This window comes from Pagrus major, chromosome 23 (assembly GCF_040436345.1).
Source record: "Pagrus major chromosome 23, Pma_NU_1.0".
Taxonomy (NCBI): domain Eukaryota; kingdom Metazoa; phylum Chordata; class Actinopteri; order Spariformes; family Sparidae; genus Pagrus; species Pagrus major.
The window spans coordinates 4,055,992-4,081,211 of NC_133237.1; the positions used below are offsets into that span (position 1 = coordinate 4,055,992).

At 42.4% G+C, this 25,220-nt stretch overlaps 1 protein-coding gene across 1 annotated transcript in view; it reads right to left on the reverse strand.

Annotated features, from left to right (window-relative positions):
* Nucleotides 1–1,654: 1,654 nt before the first annotated feature.
* The window catches only part of LOC141020107 (carbonic anhydrase-related protein 10-like), a 101,041-nt gene continuing 77,475 nt past the window's right edge, over nt 1,655–25,220 (reverse strand). Inside the window, exons 4-9 of the mRNA XM_073495165.1 lie at nt 19,790–19,975; nt 17,356–17,451; nt 16,959–17,031; nt 10,989–11,143; nt 8,122–8,296; nt 1,655–1,691 (exon numbers count right to left, since the gene is read on the reverse strand). Coding sequence (XP_073351266.1) covers nt 1,669–1,691; nt 8,122–8,296; nt 10,989–11,143; nt 16,959–17,031; nt 17,356–17,451; nt 19,790–19,975 — 708 coding nt within the window. The 3' untranslated portion in view covers nt 1,655–1,668. The remainder of the gene's footprint in view (nt 1,692–8,121; nt 8,297–10,988; nt 11,144–16,958; nt 17,032–17,355; nt 17,452–19,789; nt 19,976–25,220) is intronic.

Below are 25,220 nucleotides of genomic sequence, written 5' to 3' on the forward strand. Positions count from 1 at the left end.
AAATGAGACCTTTGAATTAAACTCTTAAGACTTTGCCAAATAACATGATCAGTTTCACCTTACTTGTCTCGATGACACACCGTTTCATGTCCAATTGACCTTTTGCTAAGCCCTACCCACTTAGTTAGTGCTGTGATTGGTGCTAGCTTCTCACAGTGCTCACACAGAGAACAGAACATGAACAGGTAACATCATCTGTAATTGCACTAAATAATGTAGTTCTAGGCTGACGTGCCCCTTCCTTTTGGAAATACTTCTATTGGTAGTAGGTTAAAGGGACAGTTCACTCCAAAGTAAAATTTTTGTTTTGAGGGTGAACTGTCCCTTTAAGCAAGATAGCCAGACATGCTTAGAACTGCAGCTTACCCTACAGCAGACAACCATACCTTCAACTTTTTTAACCTGCTCTTCTATTTTTGTCAAGGCGTTAAAAAGACACCACCTGCGCCAGTAGCTCAGTTGGTAGAGTGTGCGCCTCATGCTCAGAGGCTGTATCCTCGCTGCAGTGGCCCAGAGTTCAAATCCGACCTGTGGACCTCTACTGCGTGTCTTCCTCCTCTCTCTCATCGCATTTCCTGTCATCCCCTCAAAGCCATGAAAAGGCCCAAAAACAGACAATAAAAAAAAGACACCACCCTCCAAACTCTGAGACACTGAGTCTCTCTGACTGCAGCTCCATGTATTGATAAATTTAAAGCTTGACAGGCCTGCTGTGACATTTACTGTCTAGCGTAAGGTTGACTCAGCCATGATTGGCTCTGTAGAATTAGGCCTTTTCATTTAAACAGCATCTTTGGAGAGCCTTTTAGCAGTTGTAGTCTCCATGTGCAAAGAAGGGACCTGACGGCAGCTCAGTTCTGTCACCACTTTTTAATTAAATTCTTTGAAGACATGTGAACTATTATAAAATCATGCAAAATGAGTGACCTATTCCTTTCCAGTCTCCAGTGACTCCATCTGTTCAGGTCTGTAAAATGTCAGAGTTGCAGTCTCTCCCTATTTTTCCCCCTTGGGCCATGTCACCTGAAATTCACACATTTTCACATTCTCTTCGAAAATTACCTTCTTAAGTTACTGTTTGATATCAGAACCAGCAGATTTTTTAAAATATATTTTTCATCATAGCATGGCTGAGTGTTTCTTTGTTGCCGGGGGTTAAGACCATCAATGGAAATGTAATAATAATTCCTCCAGTCAGTGGATGATCATTTTCATAACTGCCCTCTGTTGGCAGGCTGTGAATGTGGACAAGTGACGAAGAGAGGGTACTGTAGTCTTTAGCTAACATCCATCCCTCTGAAATCTTTATATCTCCAATCTTAGTGAGTTCACACAACAAACAAAAGCACAGTACAGTGGAGACATTAGAGTCCTTATGGTCTATTTCACACTTCAGACCCATGTCTGGGTACCCTCACTGTGCCGGCCCACACAAGTTGTGTTCAGATTGTAGATGTGTAGAAGGCCAGCACAGAAGATTGTCTGCAGTTCAGTCAGTCGAGCTTAGCTGAGATAAGTATAGTTTAAATGTCGGTTCAGGTCTGTCCAATCAGCAGGCTCAGCTGCTCTCTGGTCTGCTCAGCTAAGTTCGGTTTGGCAGTGTGAAAGAATCTTGAATGAATCCTGCTTCTCCTCCCGTGGCGCCGTAGCTTGACATCTTTTCATCTTCTACTTCAGGAGCCACTGATTCACTGAGAAGAGAAGAGAAGAGAAGAGAAGAGAAGAGAAGAGAAGAGAAGAGAAGAGAAGAGAAGAGAAGAGAAGAGATAATTAGGACAGAAAGGATGGGCATTGTGGTGTAAAACAGAACAAAGAGGTGCCTCAGGTTTCAAAAGTTGTGAAGACAAAGTAAGGAAAAGAATGTGTGCATGATAAGAAAGACGAAGGTAAAGAAGGAAAGGACTAAAACTGTGTCCCAGTTCCATATTATTTACTGTGTGAGGTCCCCTGCTGTTAGCCAGCAGTGTCTGGACAGCTCTACGTACACATGTGAACACCACCAAGACACATTGAGGACACATTTGAGATTCGATCACTCAGACCACATTCAGAGGTGGTCTGGGCCAAGTGACCACATTCTTTTAGCAGTGTGTACATGTGTCCTGGGCTACATCGTAGGACAACTGATCCAACCATTGAACTAGTAACCACAATATCACTCCATTCATAAACACAACATTCTGTAGGTTATTGAGTGAAGTTTAACTTTCTTATGGATTTGTGCAATAACCTGGAGCCGATCAGGCATTTTACAGTCCTCTTTGAGCAGTGCGCTTCCGAGAGTACTGAAAGTGATAATATCATTCATGCCCCAGTACATATTGTTCCTGCACACTAACCAGCAGGTACAGATTAACAACACTTTTATGCTGTAGCACCAAATATCATTGGTGCTGTAGATTGCAGGCATACACGGATCAAAGCACCCTCTCCAGATCCATTCTCATCCCTCAACCGAAAGCTGTTTCACTCTATTAACGTCCAAATAATATGAGATGCTTCTCTTCCACCTTCTGAATGTCATGGCCTGTTGGCCAGGGGAGCACACGACTCCTTTGTGCTGCAGAATAGTTCCGTGGGGATGCGTCTGGCTCAAGGAGCTGGTGGAGATGGGTAGCTGATTAGTAATTCTAAAAACCACCATCCAGTTTAACTTTTATGAAACTCAATTTTATAAAAATGTAACATAGGTGACCGAGGTTATGCCCTCACTGCGTGGCTGAGCGCACCCGCTCCGTGGTAGAGTGCACAGTTGGAGTGCTGAGGAGTTGACTTCTCTTATTTTTTCTCTTGACAAAAAAGTAAGTAATAGAAAATATAAGAGACATCTAAGAGAATGTTGCTGCATGAGGCCCAACATTGGAAATAGAATCGTTTTCCACTGTCCCTCTCGGACACTTGTTCACGTCACCTAATGTTACCCCCACAAAGGGTAAACATGCGTAGAAAGAATATAATTATTCCAACCGCACAGAAACAATCGGATTAAGCTTTTAGATGGTCATTAGGCGATCGGATCAGTCTCTGCCAAATGAGGTGGTGACATGAGGCATGTTAATTCTGATTCTGCTGATTCTGATTATTCTGATTATGAGTGGAATATTAGGGTCCATGTAAACACAGCTAAAATGATAAACAGAGACAACAAGACACAACTAGAGGGACTGGAGGTACAGAGTGGAAATTACTGAGTATGAACAAGCTAGAAGAGATAAGAAGAGAAATTCAGTGAATAACCCTGTGTAGGAGAGAGAGAGGGATGGTGAAACTAACTCGAGCCAAAACAGAAATCCATTCGTTTATTTCCCACCAGGGATCCTCTCATCGCCGTTGAGTCTCTCTGCCTTATTTCTCCCTCCATCTCCACTGCGAGGAGTCTGAGTGTCAGAGCACCTCTGTACCTGTGTGCTTCCAAACTTGCCTGTGCATCAGTCATCATTTTATTCCAATGTGATCTCAGCTCTCTGGTGCACTGTTTCATCATCTGCCATCATCACTTCCAAGGAGAACGCAGTATTGTTCGACTGCTTTGCCTGCAAGTGGGGCTTCAACTACACGTACAGCTCAGTTCAGTGATTGCAGTGTTCATACAGATTAAACATAGACAAAATGTATAAGAACTGACAGTCTTTGTAATGTTACCTGCCTGTCCAAGAGAAAATGTGCATCTCTGTGCATGTCTATGAGGAAACTACCAGGAGGGATTATCCTAGCAACAGCCTATGATATTTCCTATTTTTTTTGAATATGCTTTCTATGTCTCTTTGTACTGAGCTGTTACAATTCAGAGTCTAACATCAGAGAGAAAGTCAAGTGGCCTAATATCGCTATATCCTCCCCAAAAGAGATGAAGGCAGCTGATTAGAATAAGCCAATTACTACAGTTTGACATGTCCCAGTCTTCCAGTCTGAGAGACTTTATTCCTGACAGATTATGAATGGTGACATCAATGAAATGCTGACTCCTATGATCCTCATGAAGTCCACTAGTTGTCAGAAGCAGTTTATATAGCAGGTTTATACATTATTGGTGCGTCTAGGTTTCCTCTACGTGGAACATTTTTTTGTTGATATTTGGGTAAAGTTTTTTTTGTCTCTGTAATTAACTGAAGTAATTAAGTAGAACTTTAAGTTATTTGTACACTACTCAAAATTAGTTAGGGATATTGGGATATTTTAGTGTTTCACTTGATTGTTTATTCTGAGTTGTATCTGAATTTGTATTTTGTGTTTTCTGAATATTTTTGGTCCCAAAAAATAATGTGACACATTTCATTGGACTTTCTTGCATATCGAGTATCCAAGTCTTTCTGTCCTGTGCTGTTATGAACCATGCCAGTTTGTGATGTTTCCAGTCAGGATGAAGTTTCCGTAGGAAGCAGAACATTTTTTTTTTTTTTTTTTAACCAGGGTGGTGATGTGTGATGACCAGATAGGTTCTTAGTGACGGTAATTCCAAGTAAACTATAACTGTTCATCTGCTCCACCTCAGCTCTTACTGATGTAGACAGGGTTGTGTCTTTGCCTCCTTTTTTCTAAAATCAACAATCAGCTCCTTGGTTTTGCTGACATTGAGCTGTAGTTTGTTCTGTGTACCACTCTGCAAGATTGTGGATTTCCTCCTGATATGAACTCTCATCGTTATTTATAATGCGTCCGATGATGGTGGTGTGGTCCTCATACTTCACAATAGAGTTCTCCTGACGTCTGGGAGTGCAGTCATTGGTGTATCTGTGAACAGGAGGGGGCTGAGCACTCATATAGAGGAGGACCAGGATTTGTTATGTCCTGCACAGGCTCTTAGCTATGCTGCCATAGGTTTAGACTTCCGGGGAATGTACACATTCATATCTCATTAATACATGTAACTGGCCTTGCTTCTTCCCTAGAGTCTCTGTCTCCCGTCTCGCAGGTCCCCATGGATGGTGGTCCTGCTGCTGTGGTCCTGCTTGACTTCTACTATTATCATCATCATTTGAATTATTAAAGCTGTTATTGCTGTTGTGGCTTCTGTACCCCCGTCCCCTTCTCTCCCACTGTTTCTTCTCCTCTCCCTCCCTTGAGTCCAGTTTCCTTGAGAGGTTTCTGCCTGTTAAAAGGCAGTTTTTTTCCCGTTACTGTCGCCAAGTGCTTGCTCATAGGAAAAATGTTGGGTCTCTGTAAGTAAAGGAGTATGGTCAAGACCTGCTCAAAAAATTGTCATGAGATGACCTTTCTTGTGAATTGGTGCTATATAAATAAATATTGATTGATTGATTGAGGTGTGACTGCCAATACGTAATCTCTGGGGTCTGCTTGTGAGGAAGTCCAATATCCAGTTGCAGAGTGTTGTGCTGGAGCCCAGAGTGTTTGGTTTTCTAATCAGCTTCATGGGTGAGATTGTGTTGAATGCTGAGCTGAAGTCAACAAACAGTATTCTGATGTAGCTGTTCTTATTCTCCAGGTGTGTGGAGACTGAGTGAAGGATAGATATGACATCCTCTTTTCTGAAAGCATACTGGTGAGGGTCAAGGCTGGCAGGGATGTTGTCTTTGACGTGCTGGAGAACCAGTTTCTCAAAGCACTTCTCAAAGCACTTCATCAGGATGGGGGTGAGAGCCACAGGGCGGTAGTTATATAGACTTGACAAAGCAGACTTTTTAGGTACAGCAATAATGATGGCTGTCTTGAGGCAGGAGGGAACTAACATCTCACACTCTCCTGTGAGAGTGAGATGTTAAAAATGTCATAATAACATCAGCTAGCTGAGAGGCAAATGTTTTTAGTACATGGCCATGTATATTATACTACTATAATACTTTCGCGACACGATGTCTTTACTTTTACTCAAGTATGACTCAAGGTTACTTTTAACAAGTGAAATACCAAAAGCTGTTTGATGTTTGGCAGAAAAGGTTGTGCTTGTGACGGTTCACTGCTCAAATGAAGGCGCTGATTCAGAAAATATGCTTTCAGAGCCTCTAAATGTTAACACATCATTAATAATACATAACGTTTTAAAATACAAGACTTTCACTCAAGGGTAACCCTGTGGCGTCAGGTATTTGACATATAAATCTCTAGTCCTCTCTCAAAATCTACCTCAGTGGATGATATCAGATCAGACATTTTTGTCCGTTATGTTAAACTACCGTTTCCAACATTGCACTCCTATTGCACTGTCAGACTCCCGATGGACAGCTGAGAATAAAAGGATCAAAATCGATGCAGCGGAACCAGATATACTGTCTTTTTATAACAGCAACACTAACAGGCAGATGTGATGATTTCAACTTTGATGATCTTATAATACTGTTACCCGGATGCTGATTTTTTTTGCAAGAGAACATTATTATTTTGCATTACTATTACTATTATCATTATTATTATTATTTGAAGGGAGTACAGCTAGGCAGAGAGACAGATGATACAGAGAATCACACAAAGTATGTGTGAATTTAAGTATAACTGGAAGCCACTGCTCTGGACTGCAGGAATAGTAATATCTGCCTTCAAACACTGACTTTAGAATATGCTGCTGCAGCCAGAAGTCTTGTTCACCTCACCTTTAATTAGATTCCCGTGTTATTATGGCAAATGTCCAGCAGGACATTACAGAAGGTGTGTTTGTCTCCACTCTGCATGCTCCTCCCTCTGCTTGTCTTTCTTTTCATACATTCAAACAGCGTTGGCTCAGAGTGCTTTCAGACACCTCTACCACACAGTGCTCTCTCTGCTCCTGGACCGTGAATACACAAGCTCCTGTTGGGGCTCTGTATTGTAACAAACCATTATGAAAGAGAAGCAGAGGCCACGGAATCCATTTGGTGTTGTGGAAAGCACACTGGGCTCAACCAGATCGATAACAAAGATATTTGGAGAGCGCAGAGCGATGAGAGGATACGAGGACTCCCACACTCACTGCGTAACACTTCCACATTTGGTGTGCATGTGTGTGATGTTCTTTAACGCCAACCAGCTCACCTACGCTTTCCCAGTTTGAAATCAGACAATAAACCCCCACACATTTTTTATTTTTTCTATTTCCATATGTGTCTCACCCTTCTGATGCTCCCAGGAGGTCCCCTCCTGTTTCATTCTCTATTTTCACATTCTCAAGACTGTGCTGACATGGAGTCATGCTCAGTCAACCTTCCCTTCCCACTCCAGGCAGCTTTAATGATCAGCTGTGTCTCCACTTCCACTGACTTCTCTCAGTGGCTCACAGCTAGCCTGAACCCATTTCAGATTCAGACCTTTAAGGATGACCCATTCAGATCTCTCCCTGGTGCTGATAAGAGGCTAAACGCACTCAAGTACTTTACACAGATAGAAGCTGTGTGCTGTAATTCACGTAAGGTGTAGATTTAAAGACTGCAGAGATGAGCTGCTGTCTTAATGTCTTAATTTGTCATGACATTAATTTATCTTGTCCTTAATTATCACATTTAATGGGAGTGAAGTCTAACAGCAGGCTAAGAGTTCTGCTCATTTTAATTAAACTTAAAACATTTTTTTTCCAGACTGCAGCTGTCAGTAGTGTCTGTCTGGTTCATATGGTCTTGATCATCGTCATACAGTGCTGATAAAAGGATTCACCCCTCTTTGAAGATTTCATTCTTGCTGTTTCACAATGTTGAATTAAATGCATAATATGTCATTTCTGCTGCTCGGGGCCCTAAAAAAACAAAACAAAAGACGTTTGCTGGGTGTTGTGAGGAGCAGGGCAGAGCTGCCAGCTCTGGAGGAGGGAGTCAGGTGCAGAGCCAGACCTTCTGGAGGAATAAACACCCGGAGTCACATCAGATTCTGATCTCATCTGGAGCTGACTATTCAAAAGGATGTATTATTTCCACTGGGTTTAATGGAAATGTTCCTGGTTGTTTATGAGGGAGTTAGTGGGGTCCATGAGCCTGAGAAGTTTGGCAGAACCAACTTCAAAATATCTCCAGTCTTGGCACACGCACGTACAAACTGCCCTAATTAGCTTTAACGGGATGGAAAGTGCAAAAAAAAAGAAAACAAATCATGCTTGGCATTCATTTCTGTATTCTGTATTCTGAATAGAATATTTCATGCTTTATTTATTGATCAATGCAGAAACATCACTACTCCTTCTCCCCCTGCCCTCCTCAATGTTACCTCTGTACTGTGGGCGGAGGGCGCGGTTGTTGGGGCAGTCGCGGCCCTGCTTGCTGAAGTTGATGTTGGTGCGGATGCAGCGCTGCAGCAGCGGCTGGGTGGGCCGGGTGTTGTCGCTCATGCTCAGGAAGATCTTGTAGGGCTCATTCTGGCTGAGGAGGCGCAGGGAGTGCATCTGAGGAGGAGAAGTGGAGTGGTGAAAGGACAACAGGTGGAGGCTGAGCAGTTTTTTAGGGCGTAAAACAAAGTCCTATAAACAGCAGAGTCACTACTAACTTTTATGGGGGAAATGAGTATACAGATATTTTAATATTAAAAAACATTTGGAGATTCTCAAGAAACACAAGTTTCCAAGTAACTCAGAAGCTGGAAAGGGGATTCAGTGCACATGCTCCATGGGTACAAAAACTAAATGTGAGGGAGCTCGCAGAGGCTTTTTTGACTTATGCACCCAGTGAGCCGATTTCACTGGACTGAATGGGGTGCTATCTTTATCATATGCCACCCAGTTAAGTACATTTAACTGGGTGGCATAACTTAAGTACACTCCCTCTCTAGGTTATATTTCTAAACTATCTTGTGTATGTTATACATCTTGATCTGTTTTTTTTTTAAACAATTCCAAATAAACCTTGATATTTGTTTATATCACAAGAAATGGATTTATTTTGTGGTATCATTATTGGAAAGGACAGAAATATATACAACAACTTTGGTACATATAACTATAACACTGTACTTGGCTTCATACAATTAGCTTCATGGGTATTGTCACTTCAAGGTATTTTATAGTTTAGCAGTTTCATTTCGAGTTGTATGTGTATTTAATATGCTGAGCTGGCGAGTTATTGCATGCAAGAATTTTAGTTTTCGCTGTATTGATTTTATATCCTGGGTAGTGACCATACACCTTCAGAAAATGTATAAGCAGCAGGAATCTCTTATCTGGGTTCTCTAAATATAATTAAATCTTCAGTGAACAGGCCACTAATGTGTTCTTTGAATCCCATCTCTCATCCTGTCACATTTTTATTTTGCTATAATGCTTCCACTAATAGGGAGCAAATAATATAGAGCTCATACGAAAGTCTTGTCTGGTAGCCCCTTTTTTAATCTAATCCCATTAGATAAACGTAGATTCACCTGATTCTGTCAGTCTGTTCCTTGTGAAGCGTTCTGATGTATTGTAAAGCGTTCTGTCTCTTTTTTATTTAACCCAAATTGATCCCCAGAACACGGTGGCTCAGTGGTTAACACTGCCGCCTCATGGCTTCAAATCCCAGCTAAGGAATGGCCTTTCTGTGTGGAGTGAATGTGAGTTTGTATGTTTGGTTCATTCTTCTCTCCTGATCAAAGACCTATTGTGAAATCAGGTCTCATCACACACATCAGGAGAATCTTCACAGATGTTCTCTCTAATCTCAAAGCTGCACACACTACAAGACTTGAAAATATTGGCGCATCACACACTACTGGATGTTATTGTGATCATCGTGCCAGAGGGGGCGATGCTGCAGCTCATGTGATCTCTCTCACGTGATCTCATGGGTAAGCAGATGTAAACAAATGAAAGACTGTGGCACAACAACTTGCTGCAGCAATGTTAATGCTTTGCAGTGAGAACAAACAGAAGCAGAAGAAACAAGTCTGGGTGATTACTTGAGTCCAACTATCATCACCATTATTATTATCATTATTATTATTATTATTATTATTATACTTTTAGTATTATCAATATTCATATCTCAATGAGTAAAACTGTTATTACTGTTGTAGCTGCTGTACCCCCCATCCCCGTCTCTCCCACAGTTTCACCCTCCTCCCCACCCCCCACCCTCTCTCTCTCCCCCTCTCCCCCTGCTCACTTTGGAAGGTGTCATGAGATGACTTCTGTTGGATTGGTTGGTTGGTTGGTTGATAATTAAATGGTCGGGGAGACGCAGTTGTTTATTCTTCAGTGAGAACAGGAGGTGAGATTTGAACTGTCAGCTTTAATATCTATTAGCAGTAGGATGCTAGCTAACGTTACCCTCAAGGGCTGGGGCTGTTTACCGTTGCTTGGCAACACTGTCAGCTGAAAGTACGGATGTAATGACAATTGTGGTTGTCCAGATTTTGAATCTTAGATATCAAACATGTTTGATGGAGACAAAGGTTTAAGACTAGATCTATGCAAGAGGAAAGAGAGAATGATCCAAAAGGGTTGCTAGACAAATGAGAACAAAGGAGTGGTGAGTGAGAGTGGGAGTAAATAAAATGAGAGCAAATGGCAGACAGTGTGTGGGAGTTGATGACTTTGATGCTTGCAGGTGAGTGCTGTACTGGATTGTAATGTGTTGCACTTTGACGTCGAGCTTCCTGATTTGAAAAGTCTGGGTGTGAATCTGATCCATCCAGCTGCTCCTCAGTAACATCAATCTCGTTTTCTGGTCAGAAATCAGCTCCAACATCATGTGTAGATCTACAGCTGCATCACTGCCACTGTGTGCAGAGGTTTTTCTTTACATCACTCACCAAATCTTATCCAGTGTCGAAAAAGGTGCAGGAGAAGAAAGTCTGTTTCTGACTTTGACAATACTGAGAGAGCAGAGGGGGTGCAATTTAACGTATGGATGGTTTTGTGTGCTCTGTGTATGTACATGCAATGCATTTCATTACATTCCTGTTACAACACAGCCTCTTTTATCTAAACCACTTGGGGAAAAGGAGATGCTTTAGGTTACAGGTTATAAAGTCGTAATTTGCAATTCAAAGCTGTTTTGCGCCCTGTGCCAGCACGGATATTAGAAATTACATTTCTGCCCCAAATCAACAGGATGTGTGTTGTTGTTCCCTGTGTCACATTTACTTTTCCTACACTCACGTACCTGCATCTGTGTCACGTACACAGGCTTGTTGATGAGTATCCAAGTGGACGTCTCGTAGCACGGAGGGATGGTGATGGAGCCCTCATAGGTGATATAACGCGTGGTGTCGGGATAAAGGTCGGCTATGTTGAGGCCCATCAATAAGAACGCATCATCTAGAGAGAGAGAGAGAGAGAGAAAGAGAGAACAGGCAGACAGAGGGAGTGTTAAGCTGATGCAGTGTGTTGTGTGAAAGTCCGTTATGTTCAGACCCATTAACAGGAACGCACTGTCAGAGAAGAAGAGAGGAGAGATGAATCCTCAGTGTGTGTGTGTGTGTGTGTGTGTGTATGTGTATGTGTATGTTGTTCATGTGGAATCAAGCAGAAACCTCCTGGGCTAGAAAATGAAGCTGACGGTGTAGTACCAAAAACCGCAATTCCTCAAATGGCCACTTGAGGCTCCAAAAGTCAAGTCAATCCCCATAACAGCAGAGATCAGTCATTGATCTTCACCTCTCAGCTGTGTTTGTGGTGTCGGTGCCTTTTGCATAATTTTGAATGGAAATACTGGACAAATAATATATCTTTCTGTGTGGTTAATTGGGGTTAATTTCAGCGTCCATGTTAACAGGTTAGACCGTCCACACTGGATGCCTGAGACACGCTTTTTACACGCATGTCAAGCCTGGCTGCTGCGTCGGGTCAGCTAGAGATTCTGAGTCATGCCTATTTCTACCCCGACACACGCGTACCCTTGCCCTTAAGCACTGGGGGAGTGTCGTTACCGCTGGATCGGACAACATCCAAATCTGCAACCAAGAGCCCAGACAGGCCTTCTTGGAACAGCTCACGACTGGCAAATGAGGGTGGACCTGGGAACCCAACTCAAATTCAAGCCGTTGTGGAGACCACCCTTCGACCGGACATTGTGCTGCTCTCTGAAAACTCCAAACAGGTGGCCATGCTGGAGCTCACAGTGCCCTGGGAGGAGCGGATTGAGGAGGCCAGCGAAAGGTAGTGGGAGAGATATGCAGAGCTAGTGGAGGAGTGCTGCAGATGGGTGTGACGTGATATGCTCTACCCTATTTGTCTGGAGTAACCTCCCTCAGATGGCCATATCTTAAGCATTGCACCTTTTAAATCCGTATGATTTAGTTTGGCTGAAGCAGGAACATTGGATCCTCTCAGCCTGTCCTCAGCAACATGCGGCAGAGGTGCTGAAATCCACTGTGATCTAATGTTACTTTAATTCTCTCTTATTTCACTGCTTAATGGAGGGAAATGTACTTTACTCTCATACAGAGAAGTGATGGGGGAAAGAAACACACTGCAGGATAACAGAAAGAAATGGACATTTCATTTTTTGACCAGTTGCAAGAAATGATTTGCTTGTGAAACAACATTAAGTATGTTAGAGCAGCGTGTGTGTGTGTGTGTGTGTGCTGTTGAAATAATTAGGGACAGAAATGTGTTTAAATAGTCACATTATGGTTACTCACCTCCCATTTATGGAGCAATTGCTGGTAACCACAGGCTTAACTGTTCAGTTTTAAGGTTAAGACTTGCGTCATAGTTTATGTTGGTGTATATCTCCAGGGAATTATTATAATGTCCTCTGAAGTGACAAAAACAAGTTTTGGTGTGTGTGGTTGTGTCGCTCTGCTATGTTTAGCCCCATTAATAGGAAGGAATTCTCAAGAGGGTCTACATCTTCACAGCAGAGGTTGGAAAATGTAGCACTGATTGGTCTAAAATTAAGAAGGCTTTCTTGCTGAAGGGACACCAGAAAACACGTGTGTGTGTGTGTGTGTGTGTGTGTGACAGTGTGTGTGAGTGTTGTGTTGCAGTATGCAGAGCAGAGATAAGATTAGATCTCAGGTTATAGGGAATTAACTATGTTCAAGAAAAAAGTAGAGATCAGTCTGTCAACTTTTAGACCTCAAAAGGTTTTTAGCAAAGTCTTTTAGGCAAGTCTTGCAACACAGCAGCCATTGGCAACACCTCCCAGGAGTTATTTCGGGCTAACAAGACTATGTTTCCTGATTCAGCTGTCATAAAGCAGATGATTGGCCTTTAGGGGCAATGTGTGTCATATAACCACCATCTCTGGTGTTACAGACTTTTCCAAAGGCTTTCAGTCGTTCATCTCTCTTACAATGTCTTTGTTTTTAGCCATGCTAGCTGTGTCACGATCAAAATATCTCAAACAACTGTCATGATCCTGTTTGTGCATCTGTGGTTTCCTGTTTTATTTACCCTCATATGTGTCATGTTTTGCTTTTCATGTCCTCCCATTTTTAAATTTCCCCCTCCCTTTTTCTGTGTCCACCTTTGTCTCATCTGTAATCAGCCCTTGTGTGTGTGTATATAGGCTGGGGCAATTACGTCACAACGCCGTAGGAAGGCCGTCCCAATTCCAAGGCTCCCTAAAATGCACTCCACAAATGCAGCCTTCTTTTACCCCTTTTTGGAGGATGCACCGCTACTATCCTTCGCGGCCTCCCATATCCCAAGATTTTTTGCGCGCCCAAAAAAGAAGAAAGAAAGAAAGAAAATGGCGACATCAAGTGGTGTAGATCGTCACTTTCGCGGGCCTGGGTGGCAGAAATCGTGACGTAAGGGTAAGGGCGGGAACATCTGGTGACACAACCAGGAAATGCTCCTAAGGCTAGACCGTCCCATTTAACAACGGTGGACGCGACTTTTCGAAGGTACCTCCGAAGGACTCACCTTTGGAGCCCGCAAAGGCTGCGTCCTTCGAAGGATAGCTATAGTCTTTGTGCACCCTCTTCTCTTGGTCAGTTCGTCCTGTGTTACCATCCTGTGTTCCTCTGTGTTCCACCTGAGCCTGTTCCCGTGTCTTCCAGTGTCTTCCCATGTTACACCATGGTAAGTTTCTGTTTTTTGTCCCTCTTGTTTTTTCCTGAGTTATACTTTTCTCCTTTTGGTTGTTACTTTGTTTTAGCTTTTTTGTTTTCTACTTTGTATTTTGGGGATTTTGTCTTCTTGGTGTTTTTTTGGATACTCAGCTTTTTTTTTAATAAGGCTCCCTTTTGTTCACTATCCTGTCTTCCCTTGGTGTTTTGCTTTTGGGTCCTCACTATATTTTTTCTATAAATCCTAACCAAACGAACTGATCAAAAATGGACCAAGCACACACGAGCATGCAGTTTGAGGTTATTTGGGACAATTTGTTTTTACGTTTTAGGCTGACACCCGCCAGTGTTCCCCCTTCTCCTAAGGGGTCCCAGCCAACACCAGCCAGTGGTCCCCATTCTCCGTCAGCGTCCTGGCCAACCTCCACCAGTGTTCCACCATCGGTGGCCCGGCTGACTCCAGCTCCTATATCTACGTCGGCAGTCCAGCCGACATCCACAAGTGGTTCCCTCTAATCCTGAAGTCATAGTCCTGGGGAAAGCCACTGTAAAGGATACCAGCACTGTATCCCCTGTCACGCAGGCTGTGTTTTGTCCCAGTCTAACCGTGTTTACTGGGTGCAGAGCTAACGGTTACACTTAGCGGTTACTCTGGTGATATGCTGTACCCTATTTGTCTGGAGTAACCTTCCTCAGATGGCCATATCTTAAGTGTTGCACCTTTTAAATCCGTATGATTTAGTTTGGTTAAAGCAGGAACACTGGTAAATCAGTCCGCATTGATCCTTGAATAGATATGAGGGATTCTCATATCCGTGTCCACAGCAGCTTTATACTGTATGAAAAGCTTCTCCTTCACTTCATTAAATCCCTACAGCCATCTGAAGGCAGCAGGACAGACGTGTTAATAAATCTTCGGCCTCTGACTGGATGTCCACTGTGTCTATCTTGATTAATACATCTGCACACACCACTGGACTGCTACAAAATAAGCACATATGCCTCTAACTCATCAGACTGCTCCATTATAGCTCTATATTTCACTCTGTATGTCAGAGACATCAGATTACGGGAGCTCATTAAATCTGTGCGTCACAGCCTGCTTTCCAAAAAAAATTTGCTGTATCTAAGACGATTGTGATTGGTTTAAAGAAATGCAAACAAGCCAGAACATTTTTTCCCCTGTAGCAGATTGAGAACTGGTGCAGCCAGCCCTTTCTCTAACACTGACACATGCTGTTTTTCCATCAGCGCTTTTGGCCATGGCAAATCAAACTGAACTGCGGCAATTTGCTTTTCCATCACCAATTCTAGCGGGGCCACACCCGCGATGGTCCTGCTCCCGAGTAAGTCCATGCCGGACCCGCCTTGCCTCCAAGCGGGTGACATCTCAAGACTGCAGCCAACCTGTAACAAGCTCCCGTCTCCCCCTCAAATCGATCCTCAACTCATGTCTGTGCAGGAAACCCGAGAGGCGTTTTTAAAAGTCTGTGTGTTCAGCTCTCAGTACTTTTGTATCTCTCTAACTCTGTGTCTGTGAATCTCTTTCGGTTCTCTCATCTTGTTTGTTCTTTCAAACATCTGCTGTGTTTTACTGTTTCATCGTGTTCACTTTCAGCTGTTTCAGGAGTCATGTTCAGTTACTGCTGCTGAAAACAGATTTCATGTAATGCTGCACAATGATAAAAGCTTTTGAATGATTAAATAATAGGGGGCTTTTATTGTGAAAAAGTTATAGGAGATGAAACCTGTTTGTTACTGAATTTGTGATTCATCATGTAGTGCGACACAATTCAAATTCTTGGTGCTGTATTGTAGGCAACCGGATGTTTTTCAGTTTCTTGAAGACGTTCCACCTCTCACCCAAGAGGCTTCTTCAGTTCTAACTAACTGAAGGGGAGTTGCAGGCTTTTAAACTCTGTGTGGGAGTGTTCTTACAGAGTCGTTAAGGTCACGTGTGAGCTCTGAGTTTCAGTTTCCGGCCTTCATGTGGGTTGCTAGAGCTATGTGAGCCCAGGTGTGAATGACTGTTAAGCTGTCTGGGGAGGGAACTCATTACAGCATTGTAGGTGGGTGATAAGTAATGTCGTAGGCCACCTCCTCTGTTCAAAGACGGTCGTTCCAGTTTGACATAGATGGATTCCTTTACTCCTCTTTCAAACCATCTGTCTTCTCTGGCCAAGATGTTTACATTGTTGTCCTCAAAGGAATGATTTTTCTCCTTCAGATGTAAGTGGACAGCAGAGTCTTGACCTGAGGAGTTGGACCTCCTGTGTTGTGCCATTTGTTTATGGAGAGGTTGTTTTGTCTCCCCAGTGTACAAATCTGTGCAGTTCTGGCTGCACTGAACAACATAAACTACATAAATCTGTTTATGCCTGGATGTTCAAATAATGACGCTTTGGGATTGTAGGACGGGTCGACGGCCATCCCAATGCGTCAGTTTTTGACGAGTTGGGAATGAGACATAACATGACTTTAGTTATGTACAGTTGTGGTCAAAAGTTTACATCCACATCCACTGATGGAATGAGTGGAACACATACTACTTTGAAGCTGGTCTGAAGTTTGCTGCTGATCCCATGGAAAAAAGAAAAAGCCTTCTGGTATTGTTCACCCAGGTGTTGTGTTTCCATCAGAGCCGACTGAAGCACCTGTGGCTACTGCAGAGTCATTTGAAGTGGGAGTGAATGCTGATTGTACACATACACATTTAAGACAAAAGCCAGATGTTAGTGGGTGGGTTTTTTTTGTCCAGTGTGAAAGGGTTAACATTGTACTTATTTTAACTCAAACCACAATCGTTTCCTAAACCTAACCAAACTGCTAGCATACAACGAAGGTCTGGGTTGCCTGTGGCTGGTACGCTTCAATTGTCATGTTGTTTTGGGAGTCATTGGCAACCAACCTATTCAGTCATTTAGGTATGAGGATGTGTTGTTGTGGTCCTATAATATTTGCATATTTTGTAGCAAAAAGGTTATTTACAGCTTATATAAAGACCTCATTTTATTTCAAGAACAAGATACAAACTTTGTCTAGGAACAAAACACAAAGGGAGGCTTTGTTGGTGTATGTGTGTGTGTGTGTGTGTGTGTGTGTGTGTGTCTTACGTCTGTAGTTGATTCTGGTGATGGTGTCTCTATTGAGCATGCGGTTGAGGAAGGAGTTGGAGTTTTCAGAGAGCTGAGAGATGTCAGAGAGAGAGAGGGGTCAAATATTCATCACAAGCCGCAGCACAGCACAACACACACACACACACACACACACACACACACACACACACACACACACACAAACACATGAAGCACATTGCCTACGGATTGAAACACTGATCTATTTTTCCTGTCCTGCAATCCTTACATTAGTATAATGAAAATCCATAATCCACGACTGAGAGGTTATGTTTATAATGTACCATATGTTACGAGTCAGTTAAACCACCCGATAAGCTCTATTTCTTAATTGGCCCTTCATTATGTTCCATTGTATCCAGAAGGACCTGCTGACCTTTATGAAGATGGAGACCACCGCGATGCCATGAGGGCTCTTAGCTGCCTCAGTGTAGTTGGCGTACAGATCCTGGTTATAATGGATCAGCTGGACCTGACAGAGACACACAGTGACACAGGGCGTTACAAGATAAACTCAAGCAATGACAAGAACATGTGTGCTATTTTTCACTTGATGGAAATGGTTCGTTGGTCGTCAGTACTGTTGATTCATCACTCTTTATTCACTGGTCTTATTGAATGGGTTAGTTTCATCAGAAGGGTCAGGTCACACCACAAAGTGGCACAACAATATTAACCCATGCATCTTTGCAAAATATGAAGGTTTAGAAGCTTCAGTAGCTCACCAGCTACTGGAGCTAGTAGCCAGTCAGGCAGGTTGCCTCTGCTGCCGCTGTTGGTGTTCTCTGTCTGTTAGGGTTGACTGCATTGTGGATCAGGGGCCTTATTTATTATTAACAGTCTTTCAATCAGTTTTGATCTTAAAGGGATAGTTGGGGTCTTTTGATGTGGGGTTGTATGAGGCGCTTATCCCTAGTCAGTGTGTTACCTGCAGTAGATGACTGTCTGACAGCTGTCCATCAGAGTGGAGAAGCAGCTGGCAGGAAGCAGGGCTTTCTACTGCATAAGCTATACCAGGAGCAAGAGGTATTGTATTTTAACAGGTCCCACCTATACCAAAGGAAAAGCCTGTTTGACAGCAACGTAAAGCGCCCAAAATGTTAAAGACATAGTGTACACTTAACCGGATATACATATATTTTAGGTGATCTTTCTTCTGGTACAATTTCAGCAGTAAAAAAAGCTCTGCTCCCTGCCTGCGTTCATTCTCCACACAGGAGACATAAGTGATTTTCCTGCTGGTTATTTTGGGGTTACTGCAGTTTGATACACATAAGTGTGTTCCTGGCTTCAGTCTCCTCTAGCGTCACCGTGATCTTGTCTTCCAAAATGTCTGATTTTGTATATTGGTCAATGGTCAGTCCTGACTGAATCCTCACCTGGCATTTTATAAGTGGAAATCACAAGGCAGGTGCTGTGACTTTAAGTTGATATAAGTTTACAGCTCGCAGGGGATCTTTTATCAATCAAATTTAAGCACACTGTCTCTTTTGACCATCCAACCTGACCAACCACCCAGGGAGGAGAGGAAGAGATCCAGTTACGGAACATGCTCACCTGGCTTGGATTTCAGGCTGCTCCTGGATGATGTCCAGGTAAAATGGACAAATGGGACTCAAGCTGGCCAAACATTGTGAAATCAGAGACTGTTGTGTCCACAGAGACCTATCTCCACCACAACATCTCAAATCAAGCTGTTGCACTCGAAGGGTGGTCGGTGTTCTGAGCCGACAGAGCACAGAATGACTGCGGGACCACAGCTGAATGACCAGACAGATCCATGCTTGGTGGTGCATCACGTCAGAGTTGATGGACAGTGTTTACCTGATGTCGAAGTTTGGATATGAAGATGCCGACCACATAACATCACCATCTTGTTGCTGCTGTTAACATCCACCCAAATAAAAATGAAAAAATGCAGTATGTCTTTATGTATGTATGTGTATAAATAACTGTATATATGTTCTATGTGTGTGTAACATGAAGCAGTTTACAAACTCTAATTTCATTATACAACCCTAAGTTGTATAAGCGAACTGAACTTTGGACTAACTGTTATGAAGTGTGAACGTGCAAACTGTGCCCAGAGTTTTTAGCCCTGGTGGATTATTTAAAGATTCTGTTTGAACTAGGCTTCATAAACTACACCTCATCCTCCAGTAACTGCAGTTCTTTGTCTTTTTTTTGTTCTGCTCGAGGAATTTTAACTCCACTTGTAAGATTACTTCTTCCTCCAGAAAATCTCAGATGCAGAAACACAAACCCAGTCTGCTTAGGAAGAGAGAGAAGGATCTTAAACGTTTACATTTTCCTTTCAACATCTCTGCGTGTCCCTCTGGACATAGTGGATTTACAACATAAATGCAGCTCATGTTTCACGTTTCCAAAGGTGGAGAAGCTCTGAGAATTTCCACACAGTCCCAAACTTCATGAAGACAAACACTCGCTTTTCTAATTCAGACAACCTGGTTTGGACTCAAGACTGATAACAAGCTTTGAGATGAGCTGGGAGACAACAATTGCTCATGTATGAAAAGTTTTGCTCTTAACGAGACATGACTGTTTCAGAATAACTTCTTCAGCGTGGGTGTTTCGTTTAACTTTTTCTGTTTCCTGTGTGTGATTGCACTTGCATGTGTGTGTTCATCTGAGATATAAAAAAAAACATGTAGTCATTAATCATAATGAGCTTGCCAATGTCTCTGTCTCCCATCATTAATTATCAGCCTGTTAGCATTCACTGCTCTGCTGTGTTCCTTTAAATATAGCCTCTTTAATCCAATGTGTATCGTCTCTGTCTTGTCACTTACTTCTCCAGGAAAGCCTTGTCCGTTGAGGAGGTGCTCTGAACCCTGGGAGTCCTCACTCCCAAAGTGGACGCGGACCTCCTCCAGCCTGTAGCTGTAACCCAGCGGGCCCCCAGAGATGTTCACCAGGTGGGCTTTGTCCGGCCGCAGGGACACGTGCTTCCCTGTGTTGTACATGGTGCCTCCCATCTACAGAGAGACAGATAGGTCAACCGCACGCTTGCTGTAATCTCACTGCCAGTATTTTATATCTAATATCTGGTGTGTTTTGATGGTAAGTGGATATTTTCAGACAGACTAATGTTACATGTGGGTGCCTCTGTGCTCTTAAAGGTCCGCTTTGTAAGAATGTTGTCTCATTCCCAACTCGTCAAACACTGACACTCTGGGTCTTGGGTTGGCCACCATCCCAAAGCGCCAGTATTTGATGAGTTTGGAATGAGACACCTCTGAACCTTTGACTTTTGCAGGAATTTCCTACATACTAACATCACTTGTTTTCTAAAGCTAACTAGCTGTTGACTGCTGTTCAACATACTTTATTATGAGCGGGGATTAACAACAGAAACAGATGTTTAGAAAGTAATATGATCCCAAATTATTGCCATGCCGAGTATTGTCACATGACCTGTGTGTTTGGTGAAATATGATCGGTAGTATGTGATAGAAATTTATACTTTTCATATTACAGACATGGCAAATTTCGTATTGCAATAAGATCACAGACGTCCTCTGCAATAATTACAAATTACTACAGGTCTCCAGATAGTACTAGTCCTGTGCAAATAGGGCTCTGCCAGAAAAAATTCAGTACTGAGCACTAGAATGTTGCAATCATGCACTGAAAATACAACTCATCAAAAAAGTTGGTACGCTGTGTAAAACACAAAAAGAACAGAATACAGTAATTTACAAATGAACTGTATTCACTGACAACAGTTTTATGAAGTGTTCCTGAGTCCATGTAGTAATTTCCTTTATACACCACAGAGTGGTGACCTCGCCCCGTCCTCGTTTGTGAACGTCTGACCCTTTCAATCATGATCTTACCAATGAACCAATGAACCTGTTTACCTGTGGAATGATCCAACAGGTGTTTTTGGAGCATTCCACAACTTTCAGTCTGCTTCTGCCCCTGTCACAACTTCTTTGAAACATGTTGCTGCTTCACAAAAAGCATCTATTTACAAAAATCAATGTAGTTGATGAGGTCATACATTAAATGTGACTCCCTCCCTTCTATTTTTTCATTCTTACTTTATCGACGGCAATATGTTGTGGTTTCTTGTGACAAATGTGCTTGTTGTAAGTTGCTTTGGACAAAAGCATCTGCTGAATGCCCTAAATGTAAATGTAAATGTAAATTTTATATATATTGATGTTGTACCATTTTCAACTGAGTCAAAAAGAATTAGCTGATTATCACAGTCTGTTTTATTTCAGTTTCACACAGTGTGGTAGCATCCCAACACGTTTCTATTTAATGCAGCTCTAACAAGCTTTTTGTCTATTACCATGTGGGTGTTTTTTTATAATTATTGTCAGAATTCTAAGTGTAACATTATGCTAAATGAAACTTTCACACAAAGTGCTGTAATGAGCCCCATTTTTATTTTTAACATGGGTAATCCCATTGCCTCCAGCCCTAGCAGCTCCATGGCCCACTTATGGAACTATAGCAGCTTTGTCTTCTGATGAAATGCAGAATGGAAAAGTAGGATGTGCTGTGATGTGTGACAGGGTTTCACTGCAACCTCTTTTTTTCATATCTTTCATGGAGACTTTAGTGAGCTGACTGCCTGAGCCTAATTATGGAACAAGAGGACAGTTCTGCTTCACTTGTTCACTCTGGATATTAATGTGATGCTGTGCTGAGTTAAATAAAGTCAACCAGAGCAGGAGGCAATGTATGCTGCCGGTGGGGCAAGAACCAGTGGTTGTGTGTGTTTGGTCATGTACTATAAATGAAATTGGATAGGCCCATACCATATTGATAATAAATTAATATGTTAAGGGTCTATTCAGCTGTTGTTTTTTTCCAATGGCCACTTTGACACTGTCCTACCTCTCACAGTCATCCAACCAGTAAAACAAAACAAATGAAGGAGCTTCAATGTTCTGAAGAAGCTGGTTTTTATCTAAAAATGCATACATGTATTCACAATCTTAATGTGAACCCACAGAGAATTGAGATGCTTTAAGATTTATCATCACCAAAGTTAGAGTCATTCCAAGTGTTGTAACAGGAACTTCACCCCACTTTATTTTTTTTTTCACAAAAAGTAACAGTCATGTTTTCTCTGGAGGTGCTTTTACTCGATTGACAGGTTTCTCATCTTTCATCTATCACCGTCCCTGAACATGGACATTCCAGTCACTCAGCAGCATGTAAACTGATTAATTTAAGGTGTGAAAAAGGCGTCAGACAAGAGTGAATACATGCTGTACTGTAGTTGTTCAATGCTTACCGCGACCATGATACACATAAAGATACACAGTCCTGCAGTTCTAAGCAGGATAGAAAGTGACGATGATTTAAAAGAGAACAGTGAATTTTCTAGTCTGTTTTCTCTGCACCCCATTCAGGGATAATGCTTGAGAGGAGGTAAAGCCAACAATAGACACAACAAAGGTAAAAAGGTAGCACACACACAAAGCTTCACGACAAATTTGACAAATCTCAATTTCACCAATTTATTCTGGCCATGTCAACAAACATGTTAATGTCTTGGCCTAAAAAATGAACAAATTTTCTGTTGGAGAAGTGTGAAGAGAACATTGGAGGTCTTTCCCAGAGATACTGACCCATGTTTCATGCTATGATCCAACGTGCAAAAGCGGCACTAAGATCAAGTAGAACCAGCTTAAGCATTCACCTGCATCAAGAAGTCACTGATGACTCTTATAAGGGCGTTCACTGTGCTGTACAGCTGTACAGTGAGGCCGTGTTTACTGTCTTCCTCAGATGCCTTTTGTATGAGCGCGGGCCCTTGTGCCTTGTTTTGTCCTGTTATACAATTCCTCTGTATTTACAGTCAGGGACAAATAAAGTGATTCTGTTTGTGTGGATTAAAACAGCTTTTCCTGTTGTTCACATGGCCCCTGAGCTGGATGTCATCAGCTCCTCACAAACGCCCCTGGCAACACATAAACCATTAATGCTCTTTACCCGCATGCATGCCATATTCATCATACATATTATATGACATTGGTTGCATTCACATATTCATTTCTGCAGTTTGCATATAATAAATGAGGAGAAAGCACTCAGCCGCGGTGTAATTGTAGCATGCCACTGCTGGGGTAGTATGAAATTAAACCATTACTCACCGGCCTGAAATCAATTCACAGTATAATCCTTAAAGAAAAGCTCAACATCATTATAAAAGAGCCAAAGGATTTAGAATCTAAAAATGACTTTTTCACTCTTCTATGTCGACAGGTTCGGTGACAGGCAGCACAGAGGCCAAGCACTTTCCTATTAGTGTACTATACAGGGATATACACTGAACAAAAATATAAACGCAACACTTTTGTTTTTGCTCCCATTTTTCATGAGCTGAACTCAAAGATCTAAAACATTTTCTATATACACAAAAGAACCATTTCCCACAAATATTGTTCACAAATCTGTCTGAATCTGTGTTAGTGAGCACTTCTCCTTTGCCGAGATAATCCATCCCACCTCACAGGTGTGGCATATCAAGATGCTGATTAGACAGCATGATTATTGCACAGGTGTGCCTTAGGCTGGCCACAATAAAAGGCCACTCTGAAATGTGCAGTTTTGCTTTATTGGGGGGGTCAGAAAACCAGTCAGTATCTGGTGTGACCACCATTTGCTGCATAGAGTTGATCAGGTTGTTTATTGTGGCCTGTGGAATGTTGGTCCACTCCTCTTCAATGGCTGTGCGAAGTTGCTGGATATTGGCAGGAACTGGAACACGCTGTCGTATACGCCGATCCAGAGCATCCCAAACATGCTCAATGGGTGACATGTCCGGTGAGTATGCTGGCCATGCAAGAACTGGGATGTTTTCAGCTTCCAGGAATTGTGTACAGATCCTTGCAACATGGGGCCGTGCATTATCATGCTGCAACATGAGGTGATGGTCGTGGATGAATGGCACAACAATGGGCCTCAGGATCTCGTCACGGTATCTCTGTGCATTCACAATGCCATCAATAAAATGCACCTGTGTTCGTTGTCCATAACATACGCCTGCCCATACCATAACCCCACCGCCACCATGGGCCACTCGATCCACAACGTTGACATCAGCAAACCGCACACCCACACGACGCCACACACGCTGTCTGCCATCTGCCCTGAACAGTGAAAACCGGGATTCAGCAGCTGTCCGGGTGGCTGGTCTCAGACGATCTTGGAGGTGAACATGCTGAATGTGGAGGTCCTGGGCTGGTGTGGTTACACGTGGTCTGCAGTTGTGAGGCCGGTTGGATGTACTGCCAAATTGTCTGAAACACCTTTGGAGACGGCTTATGGTAGAGAAATTAACATTCAATTCATGGGCAACAGCTCTGGTGGGCAAATGGTGGTCACACCAGATACTGACTGGTTTTCTGACCTCCCCAATAAAGCAAAACTGCACATTTCAGAAAAATGGGAGCAAAAACAAAAGTGTTGCATTTATATTTTTGTTCAGTGTATGTTTGCATTCTTACCCTCAACCCTTTTAAATCAGGCTTGTATGCTTATAATTGTGTTTGATTGTGATTACACAAACTTACAGAAACCTGTCGTACAGGTCTCCTTTCAACCTCATGAATGCCATCTGTTTGCAAGTATGTGTGTTTGTAAACTTTGATCATTAGCATCATCAGTGTGCCCAAATTATTATATGAAGTTAGAAGTTCTGTTCCATTTGTGGACAACTAGTTTTCTCAAAAATGTTCCCTGAGATGCGAGAGAGAAAAAAGATGCGAGTGTCAGCAGTGATTATAGGAAATCTTTAAAAAAAAAGGTCAACATACAGTGCCTCCTCGTGATGTGACCAGATCTTTAAGTTGAGCTGAAATGAAAAAGGCCTTTTGAACCCTTTTAGATCCACAGTCATATTATGCACCTATTTACCATAAATGGCAAAACATTACAAAATAACCATTTTTGTAATTTTATTTCAAAATCCAGTCATGTCTTTGTCCTGTAAAACAAAACTTTATGTGTGCTAACGTTAGCTTGAACAAAGCAATTTCAACCAATGATATCATTCCATCCACCATCATTTAATCTTCAACCCAGATAGACGCTGCTGTGGAGTCTCTCTGTAGACCTGGCCTCACTGATTACTGTACAAATACCTTAATTTAACTTTATTCACTGACTTGGGTGAAAATGGATCATATTTTAAAGAGACAATGTTCTCTGGTATTCCCTGGTGCAACAGGTGAAGCATCTGGATCAGTTTCCTGA